Below are 13,418 nucleotides of genomic sequence, written 5' to 3' on the forward strand. Positions count from 1 at the left end.
GGGGGCTTCAAAGATAATATGCTCAAACTAGATTTTTGTAGAGAAAAGAACCATGATAATGCTAATATTAGGGCTGCCAAAAAATTAAAGCCATATTTAAATCAGTATTACAGTTAAGTCTCAGATCAACCTGTTTATCAGTAAATTAATTTATCAGCTTTTTTATTTTTGGGGCCTTCAGGTGACTCTGTATACTTGAAACTATACATTTGAATAGATAGCCCCAAAAAGATGCACAGACCTTTCTGTCAGCAGAAGGGTTGGCACACATTTTTTTATCTTTAACCTAATGTTGGAAGCTGTGTACAGGTACATCCAAACTAATTGACATCCATTACAGACGGACAGTGTTGGTGTAGCCTGGGTCTTCTTCAAGCAAACAGATAACTACACAACAGAAGGTACAGGCTGTACATCTTTGTAGCTTTCACGCCACAAAGAAAAAAATCAAACTTTTTTTTAATTATCTTTTTGTTTAATTAAAACTTTTTCTTTCTATTGGGATATAATCCTTCCTAAAGACTTCACAAGAATTTCAAATTAATGAAATCTTCTTTTAAAAATTATATATATATAAGAAAAATAATAATATGAAGTGCATAATTCAAAAATAGATCACATGAAATAATTTTAAAAGGGACACTAATTATATGAATGCCAGTACAATTATTTTAATTTTAATCAGTTTCTTGTCTAATAGTATTTATAAAATATAATGAACTACACTAGGAAAGTACAAATTCTTTGCGTTAGTATCAGCCTAGTTATAACAGTTAGCAAACAGATTTACCTCCTGCTTTTGTTGTAAATTCACGGCTTTCACTGCTACCTTCAAGCCTGTAATTGTGTTTGTTGGTTGTATATGGAGTCACAGATACAGAAGCTTTGGTATAAGGTTCAAAGTCATTGTAAGTATAGTAAGTTGTGCTGGTTTCTCCATCATGAACCACTGAAAAATGAAAATAATGAAATTAATTAAATCTATGTTAGGAGCACAGGAACACTTACACTTTATCAGAGCTACCTGAAACCACTGTCACGTGCACTTCTATTTTAATTACCTTAATCTGGTTGCTTTGTTTTGCTTACTAATGCTAAGTGAAGGCTCAGGAAGAAGAGGAAATACACAAATACACAAAGAGTATTTACATATAAAGAGTACATTCAGCCTGGGAAGGGGTAAATAGGAAGGTGTCACTGCACACTGAGCAAGTCTATATTGGTGTGATGCCTGAGATGTGGTGGTAGTCTTGCTTCCAGGAGTGGCAAACAGCAGAAGAACAGAATTGCATGAGAAGTAACAGGAGCAGAGCTGCTGCCTGCACTGCGCTGGGGAGCTGGGGAGCCTCTCTGTGCCTCCCTCTGCCTGCTCACCATGGGGCCTCCCTGCCTCTGTCTCCTACACTGGCCAGGCCAAACCAGCCACACAAACTGGCTCATGGGGCTGCACCCTTTTGGGTTGTGGTCAGATTCGGGGCGTGGACAATGGGAGAGATGATTTGTATCAGAGGAGCACAGGAGCAGGACAGCCCTTGGTTCCTGTGGCAGCCCAGGCTTACATAACTGCAGTATGTGAACAGAAAGGCTGAATTAAGCCTAAAGGATGAATCAAGCCAGGACTAGCTTAAACCTGATACATATTTATTATTATCAGGCTCTTCATAGTAAAAACCTCATTTTCCAATCCTTGTTTTGAAGAAAAGCTTGCACCTGGAGAACATGATTACAGTACAATGGATACAAATTTATTCATTGAAATGTAAAATGGCCTAGACCAGCATATCTGGAAGGAGTGGCCATTTAGCAGAAGACAATCCCCTGGCTACACCCATCTAAACACGTTTATGCCTAACTGCTGTACATTTGTGCCACCTGAAGGGTGACAGGGTCATGTCCTGACATGGTAAACTGAATAATCTCAACTGAAAGTTCAACTGGAACAACCTTAAAGGAAGAAAATTTTAACATTTGTCTAAAATAAATTGCAGTGTTAAGAGATTCCAATAGGACTTAACAGTGCATTTATGCCTGGTGCTCTGTAATTAAGTACATGCAATGAATTATTTAAATGTGAATATACTTACATTTGCCGTTCACAAAGAATTTCACTAAGTAGCCTTTATTGGGACAGTTAGAAGTGTCCCCAGGTACTGTCCAATTAACTGTTACACTTCTGTTAGTTATATGTGTTATTTGAAGGTTTTGTGGTGCTTCTGGAACTGTTGTAAAATAAAAATAACAATAATTAGCAATAAATGAAAATAAAAATAATTCCTCTTTTGACCTATTTTGATTAATTAAATTGAATTTCATCTGACACTACAGCAAGATACCAACAACAGGCAATATTTTTTGTACTCTATTTCAAGAAGGTATACATAAGCATAAACTGAGTATATGTAAAAGCATCATATTAAGTAATTTCATACATTTAATTAATTCAGGACAGATGAATACAGCAACATCACATTTTACTAAAATTGTCCAATGTCTTCATATCAAGAATTTAAGACTTGTTTCAGACTAGGTCTGCACTTTTTTTGTATGTGCATCTTTGTTCAAAATTCCATATAGTTGACCATGTTCTCAGTCTCTAAAACAACAATAAAAAATTCTATCACAGTCTCTGATAGAAAGAAAGGCTCAGACTGGCAGACTGAGAGGGTGACTGCAATGAAAGAACAACCACTAGGGCAAGATACCAGGAAGGAGGAGCTGAAGGAGAAGCTGAGTGTGGCAGAGAATGCTGCTCAAAGTGTATATTGAACCCTAGAAAACGACCAGGAAGGAGGAGCTGAGTGTGGCAGAGAATGCTGCTCAAAGTGTATCTTGAAACCTAGGAAACCCAGATAATGGGTTTCATGGTAGGAGTTCCCAGAAATGTGTGGAATCTAAACCAAAAGTGAGCATTACACTTACCAGCACAGTCTGTGTATATGGTGAAGTTTGGGTTGGCAACATTGCTTTCTTTAAAATGTATGGATCCAATGCAGTCATACCGACGGTATGGTAATAAATTTTCCAGCACTTCACAAGTTTGATTTTTATCTCCAGACTTTGAATCTGTAGGCACAAGAAGAGCTTTATCAACATTTTTCACAACTCCAAAGGTATGTGGCACCATCTTGAGATTTTCTCTACCATATTTATTTTATATAATTTGTAATAAACTATCATGATATTCCAAGCAGAAAAATGTACAACCTGATCCAATGACTAGATTTTATGTTCTTACATGTTAACTCAGTTTGCATAGACCTTTACATTCATGAGTAAAGGTCATAATTTGACTTTCTAAGGAAACAGCTTTCCTACAGAAATCCAAACATGTCATGGGGAGTCTGGCAGAAGCCTGGAATGGCTTCCTAGCTCTTCAGTTCCCTTAAGCAGGAAATGTCCAGCCCCAGACATTCATCACCCATTTTCCTGGGACACATGAGGCCATTCAGCACCCATATCTGCCCTATCACACTCGGTGCCTCTGAGCCAGCATGTCCTCAGGCTGGCTGACTCTGAGAGCAGAGAGCCTGGCCTGGCACCATCCAGGAGCCTGCACAGCCAGTGGCCAAGGCAGCCTGCAAGGGGTCAGCTCACAGCATGAGCACAGACTGCAGCATTTCCAAACTGCTCAGCTCCCCTTCAGAAAATCAAACAGGACCTCAAAATCTCCAGAATTTGTGCAACTTGTGAAGCTGGTACACTCAGCAAAAGAGGTCTCTGGGTGTGAATTTTCCCAGATCTGCACTTGTGGAGATGGTAGTCCTCCAACTGGCAATCCCAGGAATTCTGAGCTACCCTTTTCTCAGACTGGCACAATTAATTTAAATCTGCCAGTCTCTCACCAAAAGACAACATCAACAACACCTGTAAAGATAAATAAATAAATAACCCACTTTTAGAATACTTTAGAAGTGAAGTCCCATTGCAGGTAAAAGTCACGCTAGCACAGGCAAGTGAGCTACTCCAACATAACAAGGCAGATGTGTCGTTTGTGTCCTTGACTTCAAAACGTTCATTGGCGACTGGAAAGGAAGATTATATATCATTGTGACATGGGATATAGTGAGTCTTTAAAGAACAGTTCATTTATGGTTTTTGACTTTTTCTGCAATATGAAGATACAACCAGCATAGAATAATATGCAAAGAATTTAATAAGAAATGGAAAGCAAAAATTGAAAAAGCCTTCATGAGATAAAGACACAGAGGTATTCAAATAATAAATTAATGTTTTAGTGAAGACATTCAGCATAATCACCAGCTTTGAAGTGGTGGCTGGTCTTGCAATTGTTTACCACAGTGCATATGGCCAATATAGTTAAAGTTCCCTTTTTTATTTAAAATGAAAAAACTATGGTTTGTTCTCATTGTTCTTTAAGAAAATACTGAGAAGTTTTAATACACAACTTCAGAATAGCTTGCAAACCATGCAAAATATGAAAACTTGCTGTCTGATTCTCTGAAAAGCAACAAGAACAGACAAAGAAACATGGGGAAGCTAAATTACTGCATATAAAAATAAATTTAAAAAAAAAGAAGAAAAAAAGAAACTACTAACACCCATATCTGCCCTATCACACTCGGTGCCTCTGAGCCAGCATGTCCTCAGGCTGGCTGACTCTGAGAGCAGAGAGCCTGGCCTGGCACCATCCAGGAGCCTGCACAGCCAGTGGCCAAGGCAGCCTGCAACTACTAAAATCTTTGTATACCTACCTTCTGGAACAAGAAAAGAAGAAGAAGTCCCATCTGAACACCTGCCATTTTTAACTCCAACAGTGTAATTCTGGCATTTTGGAAGCTCTACTGAACGGTTGCTGGAACTCACAGTTTTGTCTATGCCATCCCCCAGAATAATATATTCTGTGTCTTTTGTGTGAATTTTCAGTAAAACCTCAGCCATTTCAGGGTTGTTCTTAGAGTCTTTTATGTCTTCAATAATAGCTAAAAGAAAAGCTACTGTAAATGCAGGTGAAAAGACCAGAATTGTTAAATAATCTTTAATCTTACTTCTTCCAGAACTGGAAGACATTTTATAAAATAATTAATTGATCAGTTTTATATGCTAATTTATCAGTTTTATTTTTTTACTGCTTTATCAGCTTTACCAATTTTCTGTATTTGAGTTTACTTTTTGGTCACATTTCAAGACTGAAGAATAAGGGGTATGGTTCTTACCACAAGATGCTTCAGGTATCGCTGTGGTAGTTTCTATAAGAAAAAAAAAAAACAATATGAAGGTCTGTCCTAACAGATTGGGTATTTTTCCCACAAAGCACTGGAGAAGGGTGATCAGTACTGCCCCAAACTCTTTTTTCAAGATATTCAATACAAGTAAAGGTATTTAGCACTCCTCTCACATTTTAAATAGGGAAGAAAACATCAGCTATACATAACTCCATTCTTTAACTAATTATTTTAGGGATCATGTGTCTTGCACAATTTTCCAATGACATCGATGAACTAGAAATGAAACTGGTTATTAGTAACATTTCTGAGTACAAAACTACACAAGAATATTCCAAAATCACACACTCTCATGCTAGTATGATAAACTACAGCAGTTTTCCATGATATCTATGCTGTGGAATGGGTAACTGAGCTGTATAAAATGTCACCAAACAAACAAAATTTACCTGCTTTTTGCACTGCCACTCTTACCTTTGGGAAGAGATTTACACAACAGTACAGATCATTTAATGACTACTTTTACACCAGGATACCCAAAAGAAATTTATGCTGGTATTTTCTGTACAGAAGCTTGAGCAAAGGACTTCATCCTGGAAACAATTACTTAGTATATCCTAAGGTAAATGTGTCACTAAAACACACCAATATCTATTTTTTCATAGAAGGTAGGCCCTAGATTTGCCTGCCTCCAGGCTGGGAGTCACCAGCTGGATGGTGGCCCTAAGGAAAGGGCAAACTGAGAGGGACCACTGGAGAGTCACCAAGACTGTAAGGGGCAGAGCACCCCCAGGTAAAAGCTACGTTCAGTTTGTCAAAGAGCAGACAGCAGCCTACAGCTACTCAAAGGACAGTTCAAGAATATGGAAAATATCCAGCTCCTGGATGTACTTTGCACAAACACATACATATATTTTATTGACCTCACTAATTCCTGACAGCCCAATGGCAACTAAAATCACTGTTAAGTGCTTGAACTACTAGATCCCAAGAAAGTATTACTGCTGAGTGAAACCAAAGGGAAGACACCAGAAGACAGAGAGACACACAGATCTTAGATGTATTTACACTTTTTTGCTGCTTGGGCAAATTTCTGTGACTAACAAGAGGAGTACTGACACAATAATTGACAGATTTACCCTCGTGCTATATGCCACTGTGTGGAAATAATTTCTATTTTGCGCTTGCTTGACACGTAACAAATCTGGTATCTTTAATATTGCTCGGAAACAGTTAGTAAGGATCCTAAAAACATCCTTAAGGTTAATGCAGTTGTATGTCTAATTTGCATGCTTGGGTTTAAAACATTCCAAATGCCTCATTCAAATCCATTTTCTGTGCCTGATGTATCAGAACTGTGGTAACTGTGTGCAAGTTTGTCACCTATTGTGTAAGTGGAGCTGGGAGTGGGGGTGATCCCAGTGCTTGCTGGCATGTTGACTGATGAGGTGGTGCTGTGCAAGGATGTTGAATTGTAATCATCTGTAAGAAAATAAACAACATATCAGCATTAAAAAGTGAAATTCATTCTTTCATATGGCTTTGTCATTAGAAAAGTCTTACACTACAGCACTTCTGTTTTTGTTTTGTTTCTTAGGGGATTTTTGTGATTTTGAGAAGACTGCTGAAAGAAAAGTGATATTAATATATTAAATAAACAAAAAAAGTGAGTATTTAAATAGAAAGCAAATTTTTAGGAGTATACCACTTACAAATGAATTTTGCTATGTACAATGACAATTTTTTTGGTCAATACTTAGTCATAATTCCAGATGAAGTCAAAATAAAAACAGTGTTACAATCCGTGAACTGGGAAAAACTAGAACATATTGCTATATTCTTACAGTAAAACACAGTTATGAACAGTGCTTGTGCTGTTTCACAAACAGCAATTCTAGGTAGTACTCCATCGCTGGGTCATGTACCTTGCTCATTGTATTTCTTACTAGACTTCATTATTTATCTCCCTGTTTATAAACCACTGACTGGTCTGTATACTCTGTTTTAGGCTCATTCGGGACAGCCTTGTTGGCAGCAGCTGGCATTTTGATGCTACTGCGGTGACTGCACTATACTCTGTTTTAGGCTCATTCCTACTGCTCTTGCTTTGGGAACAGCCTTGTTGGCAGCAGCTGGCATTTTGATGCTACTGCGGTGACTGCAAGACTCGGCCCTCAGATACCAGACCTGGCCCTCCGTTACCAGATCCTGCACATTATCCTGGCATTGCCGCCACGCCAAAGCACAGACACCTCTTCATTTGATGAGCCATGAGCTGAAAAAGGCTACCCTGGTGCTGAATTACTTCGTTTTCCCCTAGAGTTTTGAGAGCAGCGCGTGGCTTCTAAGGGAGGAGAGCAAACCTGTGGAAGCATCCCCGAGGGCAGAGGGAGTGCGTGCGGTGAGGGCAGCGGGCTGCGGGCTGCTCGGCGCCGGGCCGGGGCTGCGCTCCGCGGGCCGGGAGGAGTGCGTGCTGTGTGCGAGGCTGGCACCTGCGGTGAGAGGTACAGCAGGGTCGGCAGGGCTCCCTTCAGGCGTGCCCGGCCGAGGAGGGACAGGGCTGCCCACAGCACCAGGGTGCAGTGCTGCAGCACTCTCATACCGAGACACGGGAGTTTTTAACGAAAAGGCACATCAAACATTTAAAGTGCAGGGGTTTCAACAGATGAACAACCAGCAAGTGTATTCTTTTTTGGTTATGATGGTGCCTTCCATGCGAAATGCTGTGTTTTAAAATATACATAAATACAGTACTTAAAACCAGACTTGTTTGATATTCCTGTCTAATAAGACAGCATATTTCATTTTGCTGGGTGAATGAAAAGGCATTATACACTCTGTGAAGTAATTGTGTGTGAGAAAAAGAAAGAAGAAGTTGCCAAGGAAGGAAAATTAAAAAATCAATGCAATTCTGCCATGTAAATTGTTTCTTACCAGTACCAGGTGTGGTCGTTGTCTCCTGCCCTGGAAAAGACAGAGAAAAAGTGTAACTTAGACTTTCAAGGAATTTGCCAAAACTATAAAGACACATTCCTTCCTCACAAATATCAGCTAAGCTTTCCCCAGGAAATTACACATTCTTAAGTTATATTTAGTGGATACAGCAACAACCAGATGCCCAAAATATCAGGTATACAGTCACAGAATCACAGAATGGTGATTTCATGGTCTGGGTTAGAGAGGATCTTAAAGACCACCTAGTTCAAACACCCCTGCCGTGGGCTGGGATGCCACCCTGCAGATCAGGCTGCTCTGGGCCCCATCTGACAAACTTCCAGCCACCTGTTTGGCTCTTCCTTTCTCCTTCTTTTCCTCTTTTTTCTTTTTCTACCAGATCTTTCCTACTATATCTCTTTCTTGTGGCACGTGTTTTTCAGACAGAACTTCTCAGTTTATCATTTCTCTGTTACTTCAGCTTCATTACAAACTACTATAGCTTTACTCTTTTGAAAATAAACTCCTTCAACCTTTAAGCAAAAAGCCAGCTTTATGTGAGAAACTGCTATACTTGTGAGGGATATGTAAGTATCCTGTTCATGTGTCAGCATCAAAACCACGTCCCTCATCTCTGACACAGAAGATCAACATGAGCAGATATCCTGCGACTCCAGAGATTTTCTCCTTACAGACCTGACAAGCCCCAGCACGCATGCTGGCTACTCAGTGACCACCATGGATTCTGCACCCCATATGGACAGTTCAAAAGGCTGACAACAGCCATTTAAAATACCAAACCAGCGATGGCAATGTCATCTGCAGGGAATGAGAATTTCTTAGCGCTAACTATCATGAAGTGTGTCTAAGGCATTATATGAATAAGAATGTACACAAAAGCTAAAGTCTTGCAAATACTTCAAAATACCAAACCAGCGATGGCAATGTCACCTGCAGGGAATGAGAATTTCTTGGCGCTAAGAACTATCATGAAGTGTGTCTAAGGCATTGTATGAATATGAATGTACACAAAAGCTAAAGTCTTGCAAATACTTTTCTAGCCAGCAACTGAAATTGTTATGGACTGTACATTATGGAAGATCTCTTACTACAACTGACAATTTGGAAAAAGCCTGATACCTTACAGAAAAAGCATCAACAGAAGTCAAATGAAGTTCAGTTAAAAACAGTAATGCAGCATTTTTTCTTTACATAAGTGGGGAAGGGTGTTGCCTAATATCTGGTCCATGACATGAGGATATGGGTCTATGAGGTTTGCTTGAAATCATATGAAACTATCAAAATAACATTACTCTTAATTGAAATAATATAATTTCTAAGATGTAGCAGACTGAAAACAGATTGAATAACATGGGTATAGAAGCCACTATATTAACAGGTCTAGCATGTTAATTCATTTATATCTATATACCTTCATTGAAACACAGACCATGCATTCTTTTCAAACTACAAATCTTAGCATGTGAAGCTTCCTAACCTAAGAGAGGTTACAGATAAGAAACAAAATATAGCTGATCATTTGAACTTTCAATGTACCTTCAGCATCTGAAACCTCCTGTCTGCAACATTTCTTTACAACAATTGCATGTTCTATAACAATATGGATAAAACTGCCAAGGAACTCTGTAAAAGCTAACATTCATATCCATTCATATTTGCCATAAGTAATAAATTTTCAATGTATTTTCATGGTTTTCAATTCAGTGTTTGAAAGCTGGCAGTTAGTCATTCTAAATTCCATAATATGATTGTCTTTTTCAAAAGGCTCATTAGCAGAAGAATCAATTATTCCCCCTCCTTTTCCAAATCTTACTTTGCTTTAGCACATCAAATATACCTCAAGCCAAATATTAACTTTCCGTGAGCACCCTCACAGATTAACTTTCACTTAGAAACTTTTCCAAAAACACAGTCCTAAATTAAACTCTGCTCAGATTAGTGAAACGTTCAGAAATACTTTTCAAGCTATTTACTGATCTCTGATGCAAACATAATAGAGACAAAATTACACACATCAAGATTGCCTCTTCCAAGTAAAGTGAGATAATAAAAGATAAGGGGGATCATAAGCTTGTCGGTGTTGTGTTGCCTCATTCACTTCCTCAAGATTTCTGTGAAAATAATTTTCCTCATCCTCCCCCCTGTAAAGTTAGAACAATTCTAATAGCTTAAATAGAGTGTAAGGTTTATTGTTCACTCCCAGTGAGAGAAGCTAAACATTACACATAATCATAGAACTCCAGGCTAGAAGAGACCTCAAGAGATCACCTGGTCCCACTGCCTTGCTCAGAGCAGTGTCTTAAAACAGTATGGGAAATAATAGTCCAAGATTGCACTTTTTTCCTGCCTATAACTAAGCACTATCATTTTAACAGAACTTCATGGCAGTTTTATGCCCTTCTAAGCACTTCAAGGGTCTCCTCCTCTCCTGTGATTCTATTCCCTAGTAGGCTTTATTATAGCAATGGAATAGGATGCAGTTGAAAAGAATTCAATAGGTGGCACCAGAACACTAAAAAATCCTCTCAAAAAGAAAAGCAAATGCATTTCCCCGCGAAACCTTTTTGAGAGGTAGTGGGTAAAATGAAGGAAAATCAAGAAGGATCCCAACATACCAGACTCTGTTACTCTGAGATTAGGAGGTATATTGCTACTATTAATTTATTTTCAAAAAAAATGTCCCAAGCTAACAAACGTCTGAGCTATCCTCAGGCTAACCAAGTCAACCTCAAAGACAAAACTGTTTGCTCAGGTTTATATTCTAAAACATAACTCCAGAATCTTGAAAGCTGAAATCAAAAAATATCTTTAAAATGTAATGAGGATGTCCAATCCCCCAAACACATGCTGTGCAGTACAAAAGCTTGATGATTGCCAAACTAAGCAAGTCAGTCTGAGCTTAAATGGAAACTACCCCAAAATTTTTCTCAGAGCTTAAACTGCAGCCAACTGTGAGACAATCTTAAGATTATATGTGTAGGATAACAAGGATAAAATCAGATAAACCAAATGGAAGAATTAGAGCATAGAAAAAGTTCCTACTACTGCAGTAAGTTTTTAAGCTTCCCTCTCCCTTCTCTTGATTTGGTCACCAGTTGGTTCCTGCTGACATACCTAAAAGATTTCAAATGGTTCATCAGTAATGTTTGAGCAGATCTGGCCTTAATCATATGCCCTGGAAAAAATATAACCAGCAGCTCATCCCACGGGCAGATGGGAGCCTGGCTAATTGCTTTCATTCTCCTTCCTACCAGTTGGTGGACAGAATGCAGCTGCTGCTTCAAAGAAAGGTTTGAGATGACAACAAAAAACACCTAAAACAAATGAGTTCACCACTCTCCTGAAAGCCCAAAGATGTACTGGCCCTATGAGTGAAACATGGGAGTACTGTGCTATGAAGTATTTTCAATTTTCAACAAGAAGATGAAATGGAAAAATCATGAAAGAATCTGGGCCACCAAAAAAAAAAAAAAAAAAAGCCAACCTCTCAAACCCCTAGGAGAGTAGGCTGGCTGGGTCACATCTGGAGGTACAGGACCTGCTACATCACCTCTGCAGTACTGACTCTGCACTCACTGCAGTGCTGTGGTTGCACCTGTTCAAGAAGTCCAGTTGTACAAGGAGACAGCTTTTTGCTGTCTCAGGAAAATATTTTCACTTGGCAGGACCAAGAAACTCAACAGCAGACAACTGAGGCCTACAATATTTTAAAAGATAAAATTGTGTTTCAAAGAAGTCCAGGGTGTGATCTTCTCAAGCAGCAGGAAGAGCCAGCACACATTTCCTGTGTGCATGTGCTATTAATAACACAAACTCCAGCTGATAAGATGGAGATGCTGTTGAATCAGCATTAAGAGCCTAAAAATGTTATCCTGTTTACAGGCACAGAAATCCATTAGCCGATGACATGGAACATGTATTTTAATTCCATTCTGCTGCTTAATTTGCAAGTAAAATGGAGCTGGTTTTGTATTTCCTGCTGGACTGGCCAGGAGGCTACGCTTGCATGGCAGCAGCTCAGGCTGTCTGCTCTGAGCACAGCATTGCTGCAGGACTGCATTCCTCCACACACACAGCACAGAGCAATGTGGGAAGGAGGATGCCTCTTCTGCTAATAGTGCATTTGGTGTTTTATCTAGCATGGTGCCATACCAGCTGGCTCTTCACATCCAGCTGTACTCCTCGTGTCTTTGCCAGAGCTGGGAGGGGGCAGAGGAAGTAATCCTTCCTCTCAGCCTCATGTCTGTAAAACAGTTGGCAGCCAGGTTTTGCTGCCAGGAAAAATGCTTACTGATTCTGCAGAGCTGCTGCCCTTTTCCCAGGATCTTCCCAGCCTTTAGCATATTGGACAGACCCCAGCAACCCCCACCAGGCAGCATTTTACACCAAGCAATGAATGTAGGTCCAGATTCTGCCTTCCCTCTTTTCACAGCTGAACGGCACTGCTTCAGCAGGGTCAGGGCTCTTCACATCTGCACTGAAAGCAACAGGATGTGGTCTACTTGTTCAGATGGAGTAAAGCTCTTTGAGGGGGTCTCCTAGCAAACAGCACAGACATTGCAGCTCCCCTGCAAGCCAACACTAAATTGCAAAAAAAGAACAGTTCCTGGTGGGAGGTGAAGGGTGAGTAAGGCAAGGAGCCTCACAAAATGCTGCCAGCCACCCTTTGATTTATTTTTAAACTTCAAGTGGGATAGGATGTAATTCACACCTGCTTTAAAGCTCCCTTGTGCTGCCAGAACCAGCTAACGAGACCTTAAAGTAAATGAGCATCAGGGCCAGAGATGTTACTGTTATTTTTGCTGAAAACACAAAACTAAGGGATCCATTGCTACTTTATAAACAAATCTGGGCAGACCTAAGAATAGACTAACCAACACTTAAACATCTGAGTAATTTTATACCACAGAGGACCCCTCAAATTTTATAGGTGGGATCACATGTTATAAAGGGCTTTCATAACCACAGACTACAGAATTACACTTTATTTTTTATCTCTAATTCTGGGGAAGAAAACCTAAGAATATTCCCAGTTTCTGGACAAACTGCTGCTTTTTGAAAATCAAGTAAAAAATGCCATATAGACTTCATATTAAAAATATGTGAAATTTTTCATGCTCTGAGTCAAAAAAAAAGCTACTCATTTGAGTTTACAGCATAGAATTTTCTCAGGTGACAGAGACATTTCTGAGGTTCCTAAAATAAAAATCTATTCTTGTGGTCATTGAAGATGAAGCCATCAAATCACTTCTAAGTTATTCATTGTCTATTGATAAAAGT

General features: G+C 39.4%; 1 protein-coding gene across 6 annotated transcripts in view; it reads right to left on the reverse strand.

Annotated features, from left to right (window-relative positions):
• The window catches only part of PTPRC (protein tyrosine phosphatase receptor type C), a 71,696-nt gene that overhangs the window by 17,637 nt on the left and 40,641 nt on the right, over positions 1–13,418 (reverse strand). For 3 of the 6 annotated variants that reach the window (XM_039726397.1, XM_039726398.1, XM_039726399.1), the window contains 9 exons: positions 8,118–8,147; positions 7,547–7,675; positions 6,567–6,665; positions 5,175–5,207; positions 4,713–4,940; positions 3,894–4,022; positions 2,920–3,063; positions 2,085–2,219; positions 791–949 (listed from right to left, as the gene is read on the reverse strand). In XM_039726397.1, the coding sequence (XP_039582331.1) occupies positions 791–949; positions 2,085–2,219; positions 2,920–3,063; positions 3,894–4,022; positions 4,713–4,940; positions 5,175–5,207; positions 6,567–6,665; positions 7,547–7,675; positions 8,118–8,147 (1,086 nt within the window). The remainder of the gene's footprint in view (positions 1–790; positions 950–2,084; positions 2,220–2,919; positions 3,064–3,893; positions 4,023–4,712; positions 4,941–5,174; positions 5,208–6,566; positions 6,666–7,546; positions 7,676–8,117; positions 8,148–13,418) is intronic. The other 3 variants (XM_039726402.1, XM_039726403.1, XM_039726400.1) reach the window with 2 other exon arrangements.

The sequence above is a fragment of the Passer montanus genome, unplaced genomic scaffold (genome assembly GCF_014805655.1).
Source record: "Passer montanus isolate IOZ18808 unplaced genomic scaffold, ASM1480565v1 scaffold58, whole genome shotgun sequence".
Classification (NCBI taxonomy): Eukaryota; Metazoa; Chordata; class Aves; order Passeriformes; family Passeridae; genus Passer; species Passer montanus.